The sequence below is a fragment of the Panthera pardus genome, unplaced genomic scaffold (assembly GCF_024362965.1).
Source record: "Panthera pardus isolate Hobbes unplaced genomic scaffold, ASM2436296v1 HiC_scaffold_27, whole genome shotgun sequence".
Lineage (NCBI taxonomy): Eukaryota > Metazoa > Chordata > Mammalia > Carnivora > Felidae > Panthera > Panthera pardus.
Window position 1 is genome coordinate 93,582,813 of NW_026526843.1, and position 21,486 is coordinate 93,604,298.

General features: G+C 37.4%; 1 protein-coding gene across 1 annotated transcript in view; it reads right to left on the reverse strand.

Annotated features, from left to right (window-relative positions):
- Positions 1 to 21,486, reverse strand: part of CFAP47 (cilia and flagella associated protein 47) — a 546,469-nt gene that overhangs the window by 217,668 nt on the left and 307,315 nt on the right. The window contains exons 44-46 of the mRNA XM_053891727.1: positions 14,852 to 14,963; positions 13,875 to 14,101; positions 7,138 to 7,312 (exon numbers count right to left, since the gene is read on the reverse strand). Of these exons, the coding sequence (XP_053747702.1) occupies positions 7,138 to 7,312; positions 13,875 to 14,101; positions 14,852 to 14,963 (514 nt within the window). The remainder of the gene's footprint in view (positions 1 to 7,137; positions 7,313 to 13,874; positions 14,102 to 14,851; positions 14,964 to 21,486) is intronic.

Consider the following 21,486-nt stretch of genomic DNA (forward strand, 5'->3'; position numbering starts at 1 on the left):
AGACATTCTATTTCAAAAGTCCTGTGCAAATTTAAAAAGTTTTTACCAAAAACAATGTAATAAATATATCACCACAAATTTAACTATAGCTATTTTGAGAAAAATGAACTAAAGTACACTTTTAAGATTGGGTGATTTAGTGATGTGAATAGTAAAGTATAGTCAATTGCTTCAGTTTAACTCAGCTTAAGCATTAAAACTAACATTTTAACTGGTACTCTGTTAAATGAAATTTACTTTTATTCTATTTGAAATGCATGTGTGGTTATTTGATATAACCCAGAGATATTAGGTTTATTTGTCCAAGAACATTTAATAAATTTTAAGCAGGAATTTGTGTTCATTTTTAGTGCAACAATTTTTCAGTCTTATTTTCATACTGAAGGATAATTTGGCTATTACAATAATGTATTTAATCCTTATAAAATGGATAGAACTACATATAATGTAAGTTATTAATAATAAATTTCTAGTACAGTTTATAATCACATTACATATTAAATAGCTGTCACGGAAGGATTTAGTGAGTACCTGTCACCTATTAGATCACTAGTTATTAGTAAGTATTAAAGAATTAAGAAAATTGGAATCAAATGGGAGAAGGTATAGACAGAGAACAGTGTTCCTAAAATATGCACTAATATGCCTGCCATATATCCCTTGAGAGACAACAAGAAATTGAGTCAAAATAAAATACTAGAAGCTGAAGAGGTAACCGTGGAAATGAGAGTTTTGAGCTCTGTGTAAGTGATCAGCAAAACCAGCCTAGAGCCTATTTTTCATGGGTGGCACAATACACATAGGACCCTCTATACTGGGGAGGTAAGTGCTCCTGGATCCACTGGAGATTTCCTGTTTACCTCTACCCATTTAGGGTCCTCCCGCCCATATATTTCAATATACCCAAAATCACAGGTAGATGAGATTTTAAATCAAGATCTACAACCAGGCAAAAGTCTAGGCTTTATGAGGCCTGAGGCTTTGAAAATTTAGGGACCTTCTTGAAGAGAAAGAATGCAAAATTGCGAATATAAAACTAGGTACAGGGACTAACAAGTGGGGTCAAAAAAGGAAGAGTAGTAAAATTTATGTCTTTGGAATCATAGTAAATCTGCCTCTGAAATCACTAAATGTTTCAGTAATATCTTGTGGTCAGATTTAATAGTTCTGGTGCCTAGAGGTGAAGTACTTTAAGGGTGACAAGACTAGAATATAATGAATGGCCGCATTTATTAGGTATATCATATAGCACTTGAATTCTTCACATATGTCATCTCATTAAATCTGCACCTCATCGAGAAGAGATAGATGTGATTACTTTTTCCATTTGTGAAGTACTGATGAATACCTGAGTCATGAACAGTGGGAGTAAAGAAGGAAAGAAGAGAAGGAAATAAATTGCAAAAACTGAGAACTAAAAGATAAATTGCAGTATGACCTCAAAAAAGAGAAGCGTCAAGCAGATAGCCAGATTTCTAATATAAAACACAGGGTGGATATATGTCCCATCATATGAAAAGATGAAGATTATATGATAAGGAACAAACTCAATGGAGAATAATAATACATTCATTTTGAATCTGAGGGACAAATCTCTCTATTTGTATATATATTTGCATACATATATCTAGGTAGGCATGTCATATGCTTCTGAATATCTGAGTTGAAAACAGAAGGAAAAGGATAGGAATAGAGATAAATTTTAGTGATGTTAATGGTAGTTTTAACTATGGGAGTGTACCAAATCCCTTACAGGATACATTAAAAGTAATAATAGCCCCAATAGAACAAGTAGGACCTTGAAGACTCCCATATTGATGGAGTAAACAGAAGAACCCACAAAAAGACTAAGCAGAAATCTTGTCAAGGGGATGGAGAAGAAATGCTGGGAACAAGGTTAAAGACTTATGTCAAATGTCTAGACTTCTGAGTACATGCCTAATCATCCAGGTTAAATGTAATAGAGATACAGTAAAATGTAGACTGAGAATGGTCCATTGGCTTTGGTAATTAGAAAGCAACTGCCCATTTTACTACAGTGGTAGAGCAAAAGCCAGATTTGAGAGGTTGAGAACTACTCATGCAAGAATACAAACTGCATGTATGGATAAAGGACCTGAATGTGAGACAGGAAACCATCAAAACCCTAGAGGAGAAAGCAGGAAAAGACCTCTCTGACCTCAGCCGTAGCAATCTCTTACTCGACACATCCCCAAAGGCAAGGGAATTAAAAGCAAAAATGAATTACTGGGACCTTATGAAGATAAAAAGCTTCTGCACAGCAAAGGAAACAACCAACAAAACTAAAAGGCAACCAACGGAATGGGAAAAGATATTTGCAAATGACATATCAGACAAAGGGCTAGTCTCCAAAATCTATAAAGAGCTCACCAAACTCCACACCCGAAAAACAAATAACCCAGTGAAGAAATGGGCAGAAAACATGAATAGACACTTCTCTAAAGAAGACATCCGGATGGCCAACAGGCACATGAAAAGATGTTCAACGTCACTCCTCATCAGGGAAATACAAATCAAAACCACACTCAGATACCACCTCACGCCAGTCAGAGTGGCCAAAATGAAGAAATCAGGAGACTATAGATGCTGGAGAGGATGTGGAGAAACAGGAACCCTCTTGCACTGTTGGTGGGAATGCAAATTGGTGCAGCCGCTCTGGAAAGCAGTGTGGAGGTTCCTCAGAAAATTAAAAATAGACCTACCCTATGACCCAGCAATAGCACTGCTAGGAATTTATCCAAGGGATACAGGAGTACTGATGCATAGGGGCACCTGTACCCCAATGTTTATAGCGGCACTCTCAACAATAGCCAAATTATGGAAAGAGCCTAAATGTCCATCAACTGATGAATGGATAAAGAAATTGTGGTTTATATACACAATGGAATACTATGTGGCAATGAGAAAGAATGAAATATGGCCTTTTGTAGCAACGTGGATGGAACTGGAGAGTGTGATGCTAAGTGAAATAAGCCATACAGAGAAAGACAGATACCATATGGTTTCACTCTTATGTGGATCCTGAGAAACTTAACAGAAACCCATGGGGGAGGGGAAGGAAAAAAAAAAAAAAAGAGGTTAGAGTGGGAGAGAGCCAAAGCATAAGAGACTCTTCAAAACTGAGAACAAACTGAGGGTTGATGGGGGGTGGGAGGGAGGGGAGGGTGGGGGATGGGTATTGAGGAGAGCACCTTTTGGGATGAGCACTGGGTGTTGTATGGAAACCAATTTGACAATAAATTTCATATATTGGAAAAAAAAATAAACGCAGGATAGCTTTACTACTCAATCATTTTCTTTAAAAAAAAAAAAAAGAATACAAACTGCAAATACAGATCACTCTACTGAAAAGTATGTTTGTCATGGGAAAAGTATGAATTTCTTTAGTTTCTGAAGCCTGAGAAGGTTTGAGGGTCAAAAGTGAAGGAACTGCTCTCAAAGAAGGAGGAGCTGTGATAAAGGATGGAGAAGAGCCCAAGAGCAGGTTATCTGGGATAAGACAAAGGTCTTGCTACACACAGCAAGGTTGATAGAGTAGAATCCTACTATTTAGAGACTGAGGGGGATGGGCTAAGGGGGTTAAGGAAGAGTATGTGGTCATGTAGCCCTTTCTGCTCTAAGACAGAGGTGACAAAGTCATTTGCCCAGTGAAGGTTGGAGATGGATAAGGACTGGAGAAAAGAGGATGTTTGAGAAGACTAAAAACTGTGTGGAGAGACTGTTGTGAGCCATGCTAGAGTCCTTGGGTATGCAAGTAGAAGGATCAATGCCTAGACAGAAATATCTATTGGGAGGATTAAATGAGAAAAACTATGAAACGAACTGTCACAGTGCTTTGCATATTGTTGGTGCTCAACAAATACTAGACCTAGACCTACTCCAGTCTACCAACACAAAAGTGTCACAGGATCTCTGAGACCTATGAAGTGGGACAACACATGATGTTCCTTCCATGGGAAAATGTTGTCATATATGTACATCTGTAGAGATGGATTCACCCACTTATATGCATATGCACTCTCTCTACAGCTTTCTTTCATTCCGTTGAAAGCATTATAATGTTAAATGGTAGGATGGGAAAAATAATACCTTTCTAAATGATGGAGCTAAAATAAATATGGATTTAAGTAGATTATTTTAAATAATTTCAGTAATAGCTATTATTAATCGGAAATATGGACTTTTCATTAGGAATTTCAAAAAGGTAAAAACTGATAGGAAACATTGATATGAATGGGTTGAAGACAGCCACTTTTAATACCTCAAAACTAGTTCCAGGGGGTGCCTGGGTGGGCTCAGTCAGTTAAGCGGCCAACTTCAGCTCATGTGGCAATCTCGCAGTTCATGAGTTCAAGCCCTGCATCAGGCTCTGTGCTGACAGCACGGAGCCTGCAGCCTGGTTTGGATTCTGTGTCTCCCTCTCTGTCTGACACTCCCCCTGCACATACTCTGTTTCTCTCTCTTTCTCAAAAAAAACATAAAACATTAAAAAAAAAAAACCTCGTTCCTTTTGATGACTTTAGAACTTTAAGAGATTATAAAAATGACCCTACTTGTACCTCTTTCCTGCAATTAGCAGGGACACTGGGCTATTGCTACTTCTCCAGATAAATGCTTGTCATTTCCTTCTTTCTCCATGCCACCCATAAAAAACAAGATTTAGGGGTGCCTGGCTGGTTCAGTCTGTAGAGCATGTGACTCTTGATCTCAGGGTTGTGAGTTCAAGCCCCATGTTGGGTGCAGAGATTACTTAAAAAAATAAAATATTTTTAAAAACAAGATTTGTTTCTATATTACTGTATTTATTACTAGGAATTTTATGGTTTGTTTTCTTCAAAGTGGCTTATATCCCAAAGATTAGCTTTTTATATGCTTAACTCTACTATTCTTTGTCCCAAATTCTAATAGAATGTTATTTATTAAACTTAAAAAACATCTGTTTTTTCCTTCTCATTAATCAAGTCCACCGCTTAACAATAGAATGTACACTGTTCAGGCTATGTATTTTATTCAATCTGCTACTATCCTGAGTTAGAATATTCTGTTTTTGTAAACTTAATTTATTTAAATGTATGCTGAAGGATGCTGAAACAGAAACCTGTGCTACAAGCTCTACAAAGCAAACTGCCTAGAAAATCAAGTTAGACAGGAACCACAATATGCAAATTACATTTTTAAACTTTTCTGCATGATCTTTTAAAAAATTTACAGTTCTATTTTTCTTAATTCTCACAATATCTTCTTACTCAAATACGCAGTTAACAATTATATGAGAGAAAAATATTAGCCTTTGAAAATTATCTAAGTGAAAGATTTTTAAATATAGATAACTTCATACTTATTTATAATTAAAGAGCATTTTAATATGCCAATTTTCATCATTTTTCCCAAAGGAATTGATGCTCAACAGTGTTGAGTGAATGGCTGAATAAGTGAATTGTTTGGGCTGGGAATCCTAGTTGGGCTTATAATATACAGTTTTATCCAGTTATCTCAAAGGGGTAAAAAATTATCCTAATAAATTCTCCACTTAAAAATTTAATAGCACAGGGGCACCTGGGTGGCTCATTTGGTTAAGCGTCTGATTCTTGATTTCAGTTCAGGTCATGATCTCAAGGTTAGTGAGTTCGAGATCCACATCAGGCTCTGCACTGACAACACAGAGCGTGCTTGGGATTCTCGCTCTCTACCTCTCTCTCTCTCTCTCTCTCTCTCTAAAAATAAATGAGCACTTAAAAATATTTAATAGTACATTGAAAAGATTAAAAAGACAAAAATTTCACTTAAGAGCTGTCACCAGCTTGACAGCTAATAAGTCAAACATGCCCTCACAGTTATTGCATAAACTCAAGCTTTTCGGTTTATTTTTTATTATTTTGAATGTTTAGACAGGGCACATACTCTCCAGTCTATGGTAGGCTCCATCATCCCTCTTGTCTGAGACAAGACCTAATTAATAAATCCTTGTTATCTGCTTGGCCACTTAGCATTTGAATCTGAGATCTTAGATCTCCTAGGAAGGCAAAATGAACAGATGATCTTGTGACGTTATGATGTGTAACCACCTTTTGGATTTAGAAACATTTTATAGTTAACACAAAGCCACAGGAGGGGTGCCTGGGTGGCTCAGTTGTTTAAGTGTCTGACTTTGGCTCAGGTCATGATCTCATGGTTCGTGGGTTCGAGCCCCGCATTGGGCTCTGCACTGACAGTGAGGAGCCTACTTGGGATTCTCTCTCTCTCTCTCTCTCTCTCTCTCTCTCTCTGCCCCTGCCCCTGCCCCATCTGCGTGCACTCTCTCTCTCTAAATAAATAAATAAACTTTAAAAAAAAGCCACAGGAAAAGAAAAAAGGAAAATTTAACAAAACCTAAGTTAGCAACAATATAAAGTAGAATCCATGACACTGGAGTTATGATACATTGTAGGAATAGCCCTAGTAAAGAAATTATAATCCTATTATTATCTACCAGCTTGGAAAGAAGTGAAAAGAAACCTAATTTTGGATAGTTTAAGTTGCTGAGTCACACTGTTTACATCTTATTGCTTGTATTTAATAATGTAAATTTATTAATAGTCTATTAAATCTGGGTTGGTCCTTCATAATTAGAATAACAGAATAAAAGGGGATCAGGAGACCAAGAGTAAGTATTCAACTACTAAAGGTCCTAGTCCAGATCAAAGATAAATTACTCATAAATAACACCTGTTCTCCTCTGATATGCCTTTGCCACCAATATCTCTCCTATTCTTAAAAGCTAACCTGAGCCTTGACTCCAGCACAACTGCTACAACCTAGTACACTGTCAAAGCAAGAGCTCACCTTTCTCAAAGTGTACTTACTATCTGTATCGGACAACCACTCCTTAGCAAAGAGTAACAACAGGTCTACAAATTTCAGTATCAGCAATTTAGCACTTAAATTCAGTACATAACTTAGATTACTGTATTAGAGTATGTTGGTTATAATGCAAAATATTCAATAACATATATATACAATGAACCATCTCTTCAATTATATTATGAACATCCTATTAGTAGAGATAATCTCTAAATTTTAGTCTTTCACAGCTCCTGGGACAGAACAAAATATTGCAGTCCCCATGGTACTGATTACCTGTTTTATTTGCAGGTTGAATTCCTTGAGGCTGAGTCAATTTAGTTTGAGTTTCCGGAATCTGAGGAATGTAGATTTTCTTGGGGATATCAAAATATTCTGGAGGGCTCAGTTCTGCTGTGTATGAAATGGACTCAGGCTTCTTCAACTTTGAGGTAGTAAAGAGAGCACAAGTCTGCAAATAAACAATCATTGGAATGTAATTCTCTTAGCCTTTACCTCCAAAACACACACAAAAAAGCATTTTATACTTAGACCCCTTATTTGTGAAAAAAATCCACCAACGGATTAATTAGTTCATTTAGTTCATTTCTTTAGACACAGTATTATTTAAATGGTGGAAGAGAACACTAACATGTTTTATACAATCAATGGAATCATCCTTTATTAAGACATGCTCAATGCCCCTTGCTGTAATCCTTTCCGTATTGAATTCGTTGCTACAGGGAAAAACCAATTCCACTGGTGAATGGCATTGAAAAAGTACTTTCTTCCTTGAGTTGATCCCTGTGCTGCTTAAAATCTAACCCATCAGTTCTAGTTCTTATGAGAACTACAGTTAGGGGTGCCTGGGTGACTCAGTTGGTTGAGGGTCTGACTCTTGATTCTGGCTCATGGTTGTGAGATCCTGACCCCTGTTGGGCTCCCTGGGTGTGGGGCCTGCTTGGGGTTCTCCCTCTCCCATTCCTTCTGCCCCTCCCCTGCTCATTCTCTCTCTCTCTCTCTCTCTCTCTCTCTCTCTCTCAAGAAAAAAAAAAGAAAGAAAAAAAAACATGATCCCCTCTCTTTTGCTAATGACAATTTTGTAAGTATATGTGCATGTACATATACATATATGTATATTAGGTCCTGCCCCTCCATAGACACCCAAACCTACCTTTTTTTCTTTCTCCCTCTCCCATTCCAAACATACATTTTACACAGGTTTGATATTTTTAGTCCCTTCAGCCACTACTTATATAATGGGGGTGACAACAACTCACCATCATGCATATGATCCTCAAAACACAATCTAGTTCAATACTGTCCTTCCTAAAATGGAACACTGAAGAGAAAGCTGGCTCTCTAGGTGTGAACCAAGCAATGCAAAGCACAGAGGTAGGTGATCATTTATTTTTATTTGGATGCTCTACTGCTAACATAGCACAACCCAATGGTTAGATCAAGCACACTTAAAGGCAGAGTAACCTGCATTTATAACCCAACTCTAAATAAGTTTGGTCAGGCTATAACCAAAGCCACAAAGCCTTCATTTGTAAAATATGGGCAATAAAAGTACACACTGCCTATCCCTGGTGTGAATATTTAAAATGAAAACAAAATCCAGGTCCTTGGAACATATTTTGAGTACTTAGTAAATGTTCGCTATTAGTAGCATCACTGTCATCATCATTATCATGATCCTGGTCAGAGTATCATTACTCAACAAAAATAAATGTTAGTGCCATCAGCAATCTTCTTCATTCACCGGGTTTGTTATCTATAAACTCCACAGGAATTTTTTTTTTCTACAAAGTAACATTTTTCAACTACTTTATTTTGGAAACTAAAATCACGTCAATTAAAAAACAAATTAATTCATTTACATTTATCATTGTTGGTGTTTGGTTCATTTTTCGAGTCACTGTGAACAAATTATCTATTCACATCAGCAATTAGCTCTTTAATCTAAATGTATATCATCTGCCTTCTATATCTTTAAGTCATTGAGTCATGGTATATTAACATAGACTCTCTTCTTGGCCAAACTCTAGTCAGAGTCCTCCAAGCCCTTTACTCAGTAGGCCTCAACCTTGGCCTACAATAACTGCAGATTTTCAGTACAAATGATTTTTTTCTGCCTATCCCCTTCCCTCCCACATGTGCGTGCACACACACACACACACGTAGACTTGAACAAGCACTGACATAGTTTCTAACAATTCAAGGCCATACATAACCCTTGGATGATCCCACTTCCCCTTAAACTGCCTACCTCGGGCACCTGGGTGGCTCAGTTGGTTAAGCGTCCGACTTCGGCTCAGGTCATGATCTCACGGTCCGTGAGTTCGAGCCCCGCATTGGGCTCTGTGCTGACAGCTCAGAGCCTGGAGCCCGCTTCAGATTCTGTGTCTCCCTCTCTCTCTGACCCTCCCCTGTTCATGCTCTGTCTCTCTCTGTCTCAAAAATAAATAAACATTAAAAAAATAAAATTTAAAAAAAAAACACTGCCTACCTGAAGGAGCTCAATGCTGCCACCAGAATATACTGTTTGTTCCAGTCAAAACCTGGTGATAGGTAGATACACCCCGAACCCCCTCTTAGAACAGTTACTTTAAAAAGCTTGCTATTATAAATCCTTTCTTCCTCCTCCACCCATTGCACTGTCTCCATTTTTCTCTCTCCTTTTTGAGATAAGTTTTCTACCACCTAGAACTGTCTTTTCAAGGTCCTCAGAATCAAGGAAACAGTAATCACAGCCAGGTAGGTACCTCATTCTAATTTGTACCACTGTCTCCAGTTATAAAGATCCTAGAAGTTCATTTCTCCTGCAGATAAGCATCAGTGAACAAATCCAGATCACAGTGACCAACCCCCTCCCACTTATAAATGTCCACTTCCCTGACTCTGCTCATTATTATTAAGTTCCCAGCTTCCTTCGTTAGTTTCTCACCCTCCCTTTAAAACTCTCAGTTTCTTCTGTGCAAATTTAAGTTCAGTTCATGCTGGATCCTTCTCCCTGTTTCAACAGTTAATGAATAAAGTCTCTCCTTACTGCTGTAACTAGTATCTAGCTTTGTTTATCTTTGACAGTATCAATAGGATTACTTCATGATTATAGTGCACTTAAATTATACAAATACAAAAACCATTGCCTTTACCTTTCTGAATTCTCACCAAGCAGATCTTTTAGATTTCCTTTTTTTTTTAAATGCTTATTTATTTTGAGACAGAGGGAGAGAAACAGAAAGAGAGAGAGCACGCAAGCGGGGAAGGGGCAGAGAGAGAGAGAGAGAGAGAGAGAGAGAGAGAAAGAATTCCAAGCAGGCTCCACAGAGCCTGACATGGGGCTCAATCCCATGAAGCATGAGATCATGACCTGAACTGAAATCAAGAGTCAGACACTCAACTGACTGAGCCACCTAGGCACCCAGATTTCCTTTTTTAAACATATTATTAAATTCTAAATTTCAATGATTTTTTTCTACCATTTATCCCAGGGTATATGGCATGGCTTTTAAAACATGAACTTGAGAAAATACAAGGAAACTACCCTGTAAGTTTTCTTTCCAGTGTCTCTGAATATATCATTAGAGTTGATTTAGTAATGACCAATAGAATATGAATTCAATAAACGAATGCTAAGTGGTGAAGTGGCAGAAATTCATGGTCCTGACAAAAGATCCTGTCTCTCACAGTATATAAAGTAGATATATCAATTTGCTATTACTCTATAAATATTTCAAAAATTCAAATTCCACATGGTTCTATACCAAAAAAAAATTAGATATGCCACTTTTCTTTGGTAGAAAAGGAATTACATTTATTCAATTAGATTTAGTTCTAAACAGATTTATACCAAGATTGATTTTAGATTTTGTTATGCGGTTATTTTATGCTGTAACAGCACATTCTAGACTTTTATTTCATTAGTCAATTTCATTGACTAATGAAGTGAATATATCATTTGGACACTATACAGGGGAAGGAAAAGAGTAATGGACAGGGGGTAAAAACATGGGTTCATTTCTATTCCGTCACAAATCAGTGGTGTGACCTTAGGTTACCATCTTACTACTTCAGATGCTTGGTTTGCAGGTCTGTAAGAGGTTGGACTATGTGTCTCTGAGTGTCTTGATTCCTTTTCTCAGCTTTAAAATACAACGTCTCTACCATGATCTGGGCTGTAATTGCCATCCTGTCGGTGAGGGCAACATAAGTCTTTTTTTTTTTTTTTTTTTTTTTGTTTATGCCTCAGTCATTTCTTTTTTTGTATTACAAGAGGAACTCTACCTCCTTTATGTTTCTCCATGGGGTCACTGAAATAATTTGCAAAGTGCACATAAAAGCATGTTGGAAAAAAGGTGTGAAACACTATATAAGGAGAGAGTCTTTTTAAAATTAATCTTGTTTACTGTTCCGCTGTAAAAATTATTAGCATTATTATGGTTCAAGAGTGCACTGATAATTGCACTTGAAAAGAACCCTTTATGATTAGATGTGGATGAACAGAATAAGATGCATCTGTGAGTTCTGATTTGCTGCAGCTGGTTTTCTTAAACTGGCACATTCAACCCTTCTCTACTTATTTTGTGCATCTGGTAAGTTTTGGCTGAAATCAAAGATGTGTGATATTCACAGAATTCAAAGAAAATAGTAATCTTCAGGTAAAAAAAAAACTTTTAATTTTTAAATTTAGAGGCTATTTAAAACATTTCAATTTTAATTTTAAAAAAGGCAAGGGTTTTTCATAAATTATCATTATGTTGTTGTTATTTCCAGCAACCAATTGGGAGACGTACACACACACAGATGCCTATCCTGCAAATGTGGTAAGTAGACAAGGGTAAGTACACAAGATGGCTCGGACTGTGAAAAATCAGTCTATGAGGCAACCTGGATAGATATGAAAACCTCAGGTTTAAAACGTTATTTGTTTGTTCAAGCACATATTCAATTCAATTAAACAATGGCAGAGCACGTGTCATGCACACGACAATTAGGGGTAAATAAAAACACATCATAATGATTTTTAGATTTCTAGGAATCCACAATCCTAGAGAAACAGGTAAATATAAAAATATATCCTATACAAAACATAATTTGATAAATACAATAATAAACACAAAATGTCTGGATTACAGAGATGACTAAAAGAAGAGGGAGAAAAATAGAAACTATATACATGCATAAATAATAGAAAGGGGATCCACCGACAAAATCCATCTCCCTCCAGCATTTCTCATTTAAATAAAATGTTTTGTTAAGAGGTAAGAATGCTGAAAATAAATTTAAAAGGAAAGAGAGAGTGAGAGAACACACTGTGATAGGGTTAAAATTTGAAATGGCCACATATCAAGCATTTCTGTTGTAATACTGTACTGCAAGTTGAACAAAACCTTCCCAAATTCACTGCTCTTTCACAGAAGTAAGCATGTTGGTATGAGCTAAATAGAGCCAACAGCTTCGTGAATGGAGTCCGTAAATGGGTCAGTCCAGAGGGTGTGAGAACCTCAGGCCTTGATATTTTTGAGCTAATCAGAACTTAAAAGTTCAGGTCAACCCTAAAATACCATCAGTAAATGTTGGAGATCTGTGCTTATGCCGTACTGATTCTAGCATTCTGACAAATAAAAAAAGAAATCCTACAATGCCAAGTATTTTGTTGTAATATATGCAAATGAAGGTAATTCTCAAGCAAGGATGAAAACATTTACCATTTATTCCTTCACTGATGGAAGATTTAGTGACTACCTTTGGCACAGCACACTTTTTGAGGCACTGATGATATGAGAGTTAACTAAACAAATGTCTTTGCACAAATTCCCTTGCTGGAGATAGACAATGAGTAAACAAATAAATATATTACTGTCAGGTGATAAATGCTATCTATAGAGAAAACTGAAGGAAGTGTGGTATTTGGAAAGTGCCTGGTCGATGTAAGCAATACTTTTTAAAAAATACAAAATAATTTTTTAAAAAATACAAGCATAATCTCATAATACAAGCATAATTCTAGCAGGCCTGAAGTAATTGAGGGAAGTAGCCTGTAATGTCTAGGGAAAATAAACCTCAGAAGTGCAGGGGGCATGGGGAGCATGCCTTGGACATTTGAACATCAGCAAGGAGGCCTATGCTGAGGGAGTGACATGAATGAATGGGCTCCAGTAGAGGTGAGATCAGGGAAGAGGCGGGACTGTCTGGGAGGGTCTTGAGGACCATGCTAAGGATGTTGGGTATTATTCTGAATGAGTTGGAGAGCCAACAGAGGAATGGGTGCAGCAGAACAATGTGACCGGGTTTACATTTTAAAGAATCGCTTTGTTGCCTCTGTGGAGGTTCGACTGTACCGAACTCCATTTATAAATAGAGTTCAAGATATAATAACAGATTCCACAGTAACAGTAATAATAACAAGAACAACAATGCCATACATAGAGCACTTTATATAATAGGTAATGTGGTAAGCATTTTACGTGATTGTCTCACTTAGCTTCCGTCAATTACCACTATCTTCAGATTAAAAGTACAAAAATTGAAGATTGATGATTTTTAAGGAATCAGCCCACAGTTACACAGGTAGACAGTGTCAGAGTCTGGATTCTCAGCCTGGTAGTCTGACCGCAGGGATGACCCTCTCTGGATGCACAGAATATCCTGGACAACTTGCAGAACATGTTTCTCCCCACCCTGCCTTCCCTTACTTTAAGTTCTTCAGGGCATTCTAATGTGTAGTCAGAACAGAGGACAACTGGGAATGAAGCGATTACACCGCAATGCCTAAAATTACTAGTATGCGAAGTCACCAGTAATCTAGTTATTACTATTAAAATTAGCACTCATGCTAACATTAATAGAACGCTTTGTTTCAGATTTATTTAATGTGGTTAAAAAAAAAAAAAAAAAAAAAAAGCTACCGAGCCATCCTTCTGGGGAAAACCAGTATTCATCATTTCTCTATGTCAAAATGTTATGATTAACAACTCTGTATATTTTTAAAAGGAGAAAAAAGTGCATCATCTGTCCTCCATTCTCACCTCAATCTTCGTCAGCCCCAGGAGGGCGATGGCCACGCGAACACTACTGCTCTCCAGAGTGCCTGTGATCAACCGTCGCTCATACTCTATATCCGACATCTGCTGCTGTGCTGCAAAAGCCAAGGCCTTCTCCTTGGCTTCATTAGTCAGTGGCAACTTAAGGTCCACATCCAAGACCTGACGGAGCTCACATTTCAAATACAGAACAGGATTGTCCTTACTTAACACTAGGGGAAGCAAAAACATGTAAGGCTTCAATGATCACTTATGCTCTTGACCATGCTATTCAGGATGGACTTGGAAGGCTGGAAATATAAAACTGCAGGTGTGACCTTCATTAACTAGAGTAACACAGGTAACTCATTTTGAGTAGTCCTAATTCAGTAATTCAAGAGTAAGTCTTCAGGAATCAAAGATATTTTGCTGGTATCTCTAAAAAGAATGCTCAAAAGAACTCAAAGGGTTCTTTCATAGAAATACCAGCATGTTCAAACATGAAGCGATCATTGTGCTATCAGTGATTAGAAGCTAAGGGAAGTAGAAATAAATGTAAAGACATCTGTCAGAGACTGGCAAAAACTGTCTTTTTCTTCCACTAACAACCTTACACTTTAGAATGGAGGGTACAAATTCAGGGTGCAAGTTCAGGTAATATATTACAATATATACAATTTGGGAGTACAGTGATTTCCAAACTATTCAGGAAACTGAAAATTTGGTGAGTAAATACTTCGAATGCCAAATTTCAATATTTATCCAAAGAATGAAAAAATAAGGATTTAAAAAAAATCACCACTGACATTCATTGTTAAACTGGTGCTCTATTCCATGGATGTTGACATAATAAAGTTAAAAGGGATCCTTTTAAAACCTAATTATTTCTGGAAAAACTTGCTAGGAGTATGCTTGGATGACTATATGAGGAACAGTCCCATCCCTTGACATTTTAAATGAAATAAAACACACGTATACTCTACCTTCCTCTGGAGAACTGCTGTAGCCAAGTGGAGTTGAGGAATCCGTTGGGTGGAAGTTGGAAGGCAATGGGATCGTACCTTTTCCTTCCACAACATAAATTAATTCTCCAATCTAAAATACAACCACACAGTGATATTAAATTCCAAAAGCTCAGAAAAAATTAGGAAACATCTTTCTGCTGTGAGAAAAATCTGTATACTATAAAAACATCCATGCATTGTGCATTGCTAAGCAACGTAAGCCCTAAATGAGGGGCGAGAGGTAAGGCTTAAATATTAGTCTTCCCACAGTGTGGGGGAAACTTTGTACGCACCCAGAGCGGAGAGGAGGATTGAGAAGGCACCAGGATAGCACTGACAGCAGTTGATCTTTGTAGCTGTGAATATCCTTGGCAGACTGCTAGCTAAAATCACATAAACAACCAAGGAAGAAAGAAATATTTTTTTTCCTTCATTCTGTAATTTATTGTTGGAGGGGAGTGATATCACTTCTGCAGGATGTCTGAGTCCCCAAGTGTCTATATTTTAAAGTGCAAGCTTTCAAAATGAGCGTATGAGGGTCTGCAGACCTTTTAGAGTAATTAGGCAAGAAATGCAGAAGACTAAACAGAGAGAGTGAAAATAAAAGTGGGGTCAGTGCAGGGGCAGCAACATAATATAAGCAAATATCAGTAAAGACGGACAGGCTTGGTTTCAACTCTGGTACTGTCACTTACTAGCTACTAAGCCTCAGGCAAGTTTGCCACATCTCTGACTTTCAGTCTCGGCCTCTGTGAAATGGGATGATTAAAAAGAAAAAAAAAACAGTACATTTTAGAAATCTAGAGATTAAAAGAAAAGGAAGAGGAGACAGGGAGTCTCAAGAGACATCATACAATCCCAGTGGATGAATATTATTTAGATCTTGATTCTGAAGGGAAGCAGAAAATGTCATGCCAGAATGTGTTGCTTTGGTATATTGATAGTTTTGAGTTGTAGGCACTTGAAAGATATCAAATGCAAGGAGAGGCTTTCTTTGAACTCGCCTTATCTGCATAAAGACAGATCCTCCAAAAGAAATTCAAGTATCATAAATTCCCTTCCTAAGAGTTTCATCAACCAAGGATTAACTCTTATCAGAAGAAGAGACTAGAAGTTGACACTGTACAGTGACAACCTGTCACAAAGTATCATGTCTCCCATCTATTCTTCTAAGGGCCCATTCATCTTTCCTAAAAATCATTTACTCCCCTCTAAGTGGCCAACATCCCTTCTCCCCTTTCCCTATTTAGATGGTATTTAAGCCTGAATTCTAAGCCACCTTGAGGGGTCATTCATTTTTCCTTGGGTATCTCTCATGAATACAGGAGGTATACATGTTAATGTCTATTTTTTTTCTTGTTAATCTATCTTTTATTACAAGAGTCTCAGGCAATAATTCAGAAGGGCGGAAGAAAAATTATTTTTCCTCCCCTACAGTTCAAACAAAGACAAAGAAAGTGACAGAAAAAATGTACAATCATGAGACAATCAGGGAAATAGGAACAATGCCTTGTGGTTGGATGTTAAGAAACAAATTTACAATATATTTAGTAATAATGGTATCATGGTTATGTCAAAAAACCGAAATCTTTTTGTTATAGAGACACTTTCTGAATTATTTGTGAATAAAATTATGTGATAATTGGGATTTGAGTCATTATAACAATGTAACGTGTTAGGTCCTGCACTGTTGAAGATGAGAGAAAGGTACAGGGGGATTTATTGCAGTTTTATTTCTACAATTGTATTTTATATTTTCCATAATAAAGGCTTTAAAAAAATGCTTACATCTTAAGAAATAGAATGATAGTAAAGATGTGGTAAGGACTCAATGAGGTAACACATATCAGGAATCTAACCCTTTGAGATCACTCTAAATGGAAAGGGACCATTCTTTGAGGGCATAGCTTCCCAAACTTTCTTGACATATAAATCACCTGTGAAAATGCAGGTCTGACTCTAGAGACCTGGAGTGGGGTCGAGACCTGACAGGATCAATGAAAATGAGCACTGGCAAATTTAGGGCTAAGCCATACAATGCAGAACCTTCTACCAGAATGGCCTTACAACAGACATGCAACTAACTATGAAGAAAGCAAAAGAGAACAAACTTAGCTTCCAAGCTGGGATTTGTCACTGGTCCGAACTGCCCTACAATCTTAAAACAATATTAACTGTATGTCTGAGAGACTACTCCAGAGAGAGCGTACATAAATGATATAAAAGAAAACTGATCACATAATAAAAACACATATTCCAAAATAATGTAAATATCCTAGATAACAAGAGAAATGGCAAACACTGAAAGTGAATCTGGAAACAATATAAGAATAAACCATTTCTGGTTGTGAGGTCAATTTATTTACAGCTTCATTATTCTTCCCCAATTGGGATTTGTTTATAATAAATTAACTATCATTTACTTTCATGTGATAATGTTCCACAGAATTTTATTAATTATGACCCATAATTATCTTCACTTCATGCTGAAAAAAGAAATATGGAAAACTTTGAATGTTTTAAATTGTTTAGCATTTAAATCCATGCACTCCTGGTAATAAACAGTACATTATATGAAATTTTCATAGAGTAATATTTCCTAAGCAACCTTGTACTTTGCAAATATAAATCTAACCTAGCCATCTGAAATGGGTTTTCTGTGTATGCATGTTTTATTCCAAATACAAGTGAGTGGTCAATACTACTGATGAAATTTTCAATGATAATTCAAGTACAAAGGTTCAATAGCGACCAGAAAAAACAATATATTCAGTTTTCACTTTTATTTTACTTTTTTCTCATTTTTATCTAAAAAAATCAGTTGTTCTACCCAAAATATAGTATTCATAAGAAATTAGACTCGGTGAGTATAAAGTTATCAGAATTACATGTTTTCTTAAATGTGTGCCTGAATGAAACCTGGTCTCTAGCTGCAGAAAATAACTACCAACTCATGGGTGTTGATCCAAAAGGAGCAAAGTACTATTTGCTAGAATATTTCCCTTAAATAGAAATGACAGGGGCACCTGGGTGGCTCAGTCGGTTGAGCATCCGACTTCGGCTCAGGTCATGATCTCATGGTTCAAGGGTTCAAGTCCGGCTTCAGGCTCTGAGCTGTCAGCACAGAGCCTGAAGCCTGCTTCAGATTCTGTGTCTCCTCTGTCTCTACCCTTTCCCAATTCGCGTTCTGTCTCTCTCTCTCTCTCTCTCTCTCTCAAAAATAAACATTAAAGAAAAAAATGATAAAAAGCCTCCTAGCCATGAAATATCAGTAACTAAAACTCCATTCAATTCCATTTAATGCCACATCTTATTCAGACGATACATTATCATTTCTCAAAAACTATTTTGTCTAACTTGTTCACTTTCAGTGTTCTTTTTTATTAAAAAGTAACTTAATATAATTGAAAATAATGCCTGTGTCAGAAAATTGTTCAGGAAAATCAACTGCGGTATCGTCTAATTATTTCACTCTACTCTTCTGGCAATAAAATCAGACCAGGAAAGGAATACAAATGCAATAAACAACTCCTTTAAAGTGGAGAAGCCCTTTACATTCCAAGCCTGGAGGCTGTGACAAGGGAAATGAAATGATCTGACACATAACAGACACGTATCAATGTGAGCTATTCTAGGAGTCTATTAAATTTCCTTTCTGCCCTTAATTTCATATTTTACAGTCAGGATGTTTACTTAGATTTTTATTATATTTTCCAGAAGGATGCCAAAGCCCATTGTCCACTGTGAGAAACCCTCACAAAAGACATTTTGTTCTTCTTGTGTATCTAGTTAAATTGTAGTCCTCAAATAACACAGTTGCATGCAAATTTACAAGACCAGCTGTTAATGACCTAGAAATGAGGAACACAAACAATGAATTGGCAGAAAAGTTTTAATCCCAGCTCTGCTACTAATTAGCTGGGTAACCTTGGACATGTCATGGGTGCCCTCCAGACCCAAACAACCTTAATCTTTAGAGAAAAAATAAAAAGCATTTTATACAGAAAACCCCCATGTTGTTTCACAGGTCTTAAAATTCTACTTATTCTCTAATCTTGGGCCTAGATTTTGCTAGGTTTTATAATTTGTTTGAACTGACTGAACAATGTTATATTATTTTGACGACTAAACAGGCACGTGAGAGCTAAGTTAAAACTCTAAAATGTTAGATTCATACACTAGAGAACATTTATCATTGTAGGTGGCTCTTTGACATTACCATAATTATAATGTGAAACTGACCAGTAAGAATAATCACTGTTCTTTTAAAATACTATTCTTCATAGAATGATTGTTCTAAGAGACTCAGTAAGGGTGAAAAGAAAATGTATAAAGAGATCTGTATGCTTGCACTAAAAAGCACAACTTTCTTAACACAATTTCAACACAGTCTTAATTGCATGCTTGAGCGATTATTTCCGACATTTTGAGAAAGCAACATATATTTACACGGCACAAAATATGAATTATTTAATAAAAATATATGGTATATTGTACAAAAACATCTTGCCAAATAATAGGAAGCTGGGCCTAGACTCTAGAAGTTATGGAGGCAATGGGATTGACAATCACTCTTTGTCTTTATCACTGTCTTTCTCAGAATAGTTTCTATTGCTGTTCATTTATTTGCTATCAATTGTTCTGTAAGTAAATGAAAATTTGCTTCCCTTCAACTGTGAACATCATGCAAACTGTCATTAAGATTAATCTTTTTTAATATTAAAAAATTTTTTTAATTTTATTTTAGAGAGAGAGAGAGTGTGTGTGTGTGTGTGAGAGAGAGAGAGAGAGTGGGGTCTCAAGAGAGGCAGAGGGGGGGCGAGAGAGAGAAAGAAAGTGAGAGAGAATCCTAAGCAGGCTCCAGGCCCAGCCCAGAGCCTGACATGGGGCTCAATCCCATGACCCTGGGAACATGACCTGAGACAAAACCAAGATTTGGACACTCAACCCGGGGACCCCAATATTGATCTTGATATCATCACCTTTGCAGTTCTTTCTTGTCCCCTTGCTCCTTCCCCCAAATCCAACATCATCACCTCTTCTTTCACCATTGCTTTTTCACATCCTTCTGTCTTTATTGCTAGTATGCAAAAAGCAGAAGGCAAGAGAGAACAGAGATATGTGGAGTGGTGTCATAGATTACAAGAGTCTCTGAACCAGTCCCTTGATCTCCAGTCTCTTTCTCCAACTCTTAATCTACTCTTTGTTTTCGCTCCAGAGATGCTTTCTAAAACAAAGATGAAATCAGGTCATGCCTCTGCTCATTACCTTCCTGCTTTCAATAACAGTGATTGTAACAATATAATTAAGTTATTCAACTAAAATTTCACTATCTTCCTCATTTTCTTCTCATGTTTTTCTTGAAAAACGCTGCAGGATTGGGGTGTCTGGGTGGCTCAGTCCGTTAAGTGTCTGACTTTGGCTTGGGTCATGATTTCATGGTTTGTGAGTTTGAGTCCCACGTGCTGACAGTGTAGAGCCTGGAGCCTGCTTCGGATTCTGAGTCTCCCTCTCTTGGCTCTTCTCCAGCTCATGCTTGTGCTCTCTCTCTCTCTCTCTCTCAAAAATAAATAAACATTAAAAAATTAAAAAAAAAAGACAAAGGTTGCAGGGCTAATTGCAGGATGATGGTCTCACAGAAAGGATGATGGGTCAAGTGGGAGAAGGCTTTGCAGCATGGAGGGGGCTCAAACTACGTGTAGTTTTGTGAACACTTACCACAATGATCTAGAGTTTAAAGTTCACTTAACCTGCCTCCAAATTGTCAGCAGGCATCATAAGATTAGTAACTGTTTCATAGTGTTTATGGCCCAGATGGGATTTCAATTTCTCTCTGCTTCCCTGGTAAAAAACTCAGGGGTATGGGGAGGAGTGTAGTTAGCAAAACAACAGCAACAACAAAAAATGCAGTTGTAGGGGCATCTGGGTGGCTCAGCTGGTTAAGTGGCCGACTCTTGATTTTGGCTCAGGTCATGAATTCCTGGTTTGTGGGTTCGAGCCCCACATTGGGCTCTGTGCTGACAGCATAGAGCCTGCTTGGGATTTTCTCCATCCCTCTCTCTCTGCCCCTCCCCACTTGCTCTCTCTCTCTCCCTCTCAAAATGAATAAATAAACTCCAAAAAAGGGGCACCTGGGTGGCTCAATCAGTTAAGCAGTAGACTCTTGATGTTAGTTCGGGTTATGATCTCATGGTTTGTGGGTTCAAGACTTGTGTCTGGCTCTGTGCAGACAGCTCAGAACCTGGAGCCTGCTTCAGATTATGTGTCTTTCTGCCCCTCTCTGCCTCTCCCCTCTGACTCTTTCTCTCAAAAATAAATCAACATTAAAAAAATTTATAAACTTAAAAAAAATGCAGTTGTAACAAACTGAATAAAAAAATCAAAAGATGAATGAAACATGGCTTGCCTTTAAAAATCATAGAAAAGTGGGGTGCCTGGGTGTCTCGGTTGGTTAAGCATACAACTTTGGCTCAGGTCATGATCTCACAGTTCAGGAGTTTAAGCCCCACGTCGGGATCTGTGCTGACAGCTCAGAGCTGGAGCCTGCTTTAGATTTTGTGTCTCCCTCTCTCTCTGACCCTCCCCTTCTCATGCTCTGTCTCTCTCTCCCTCCC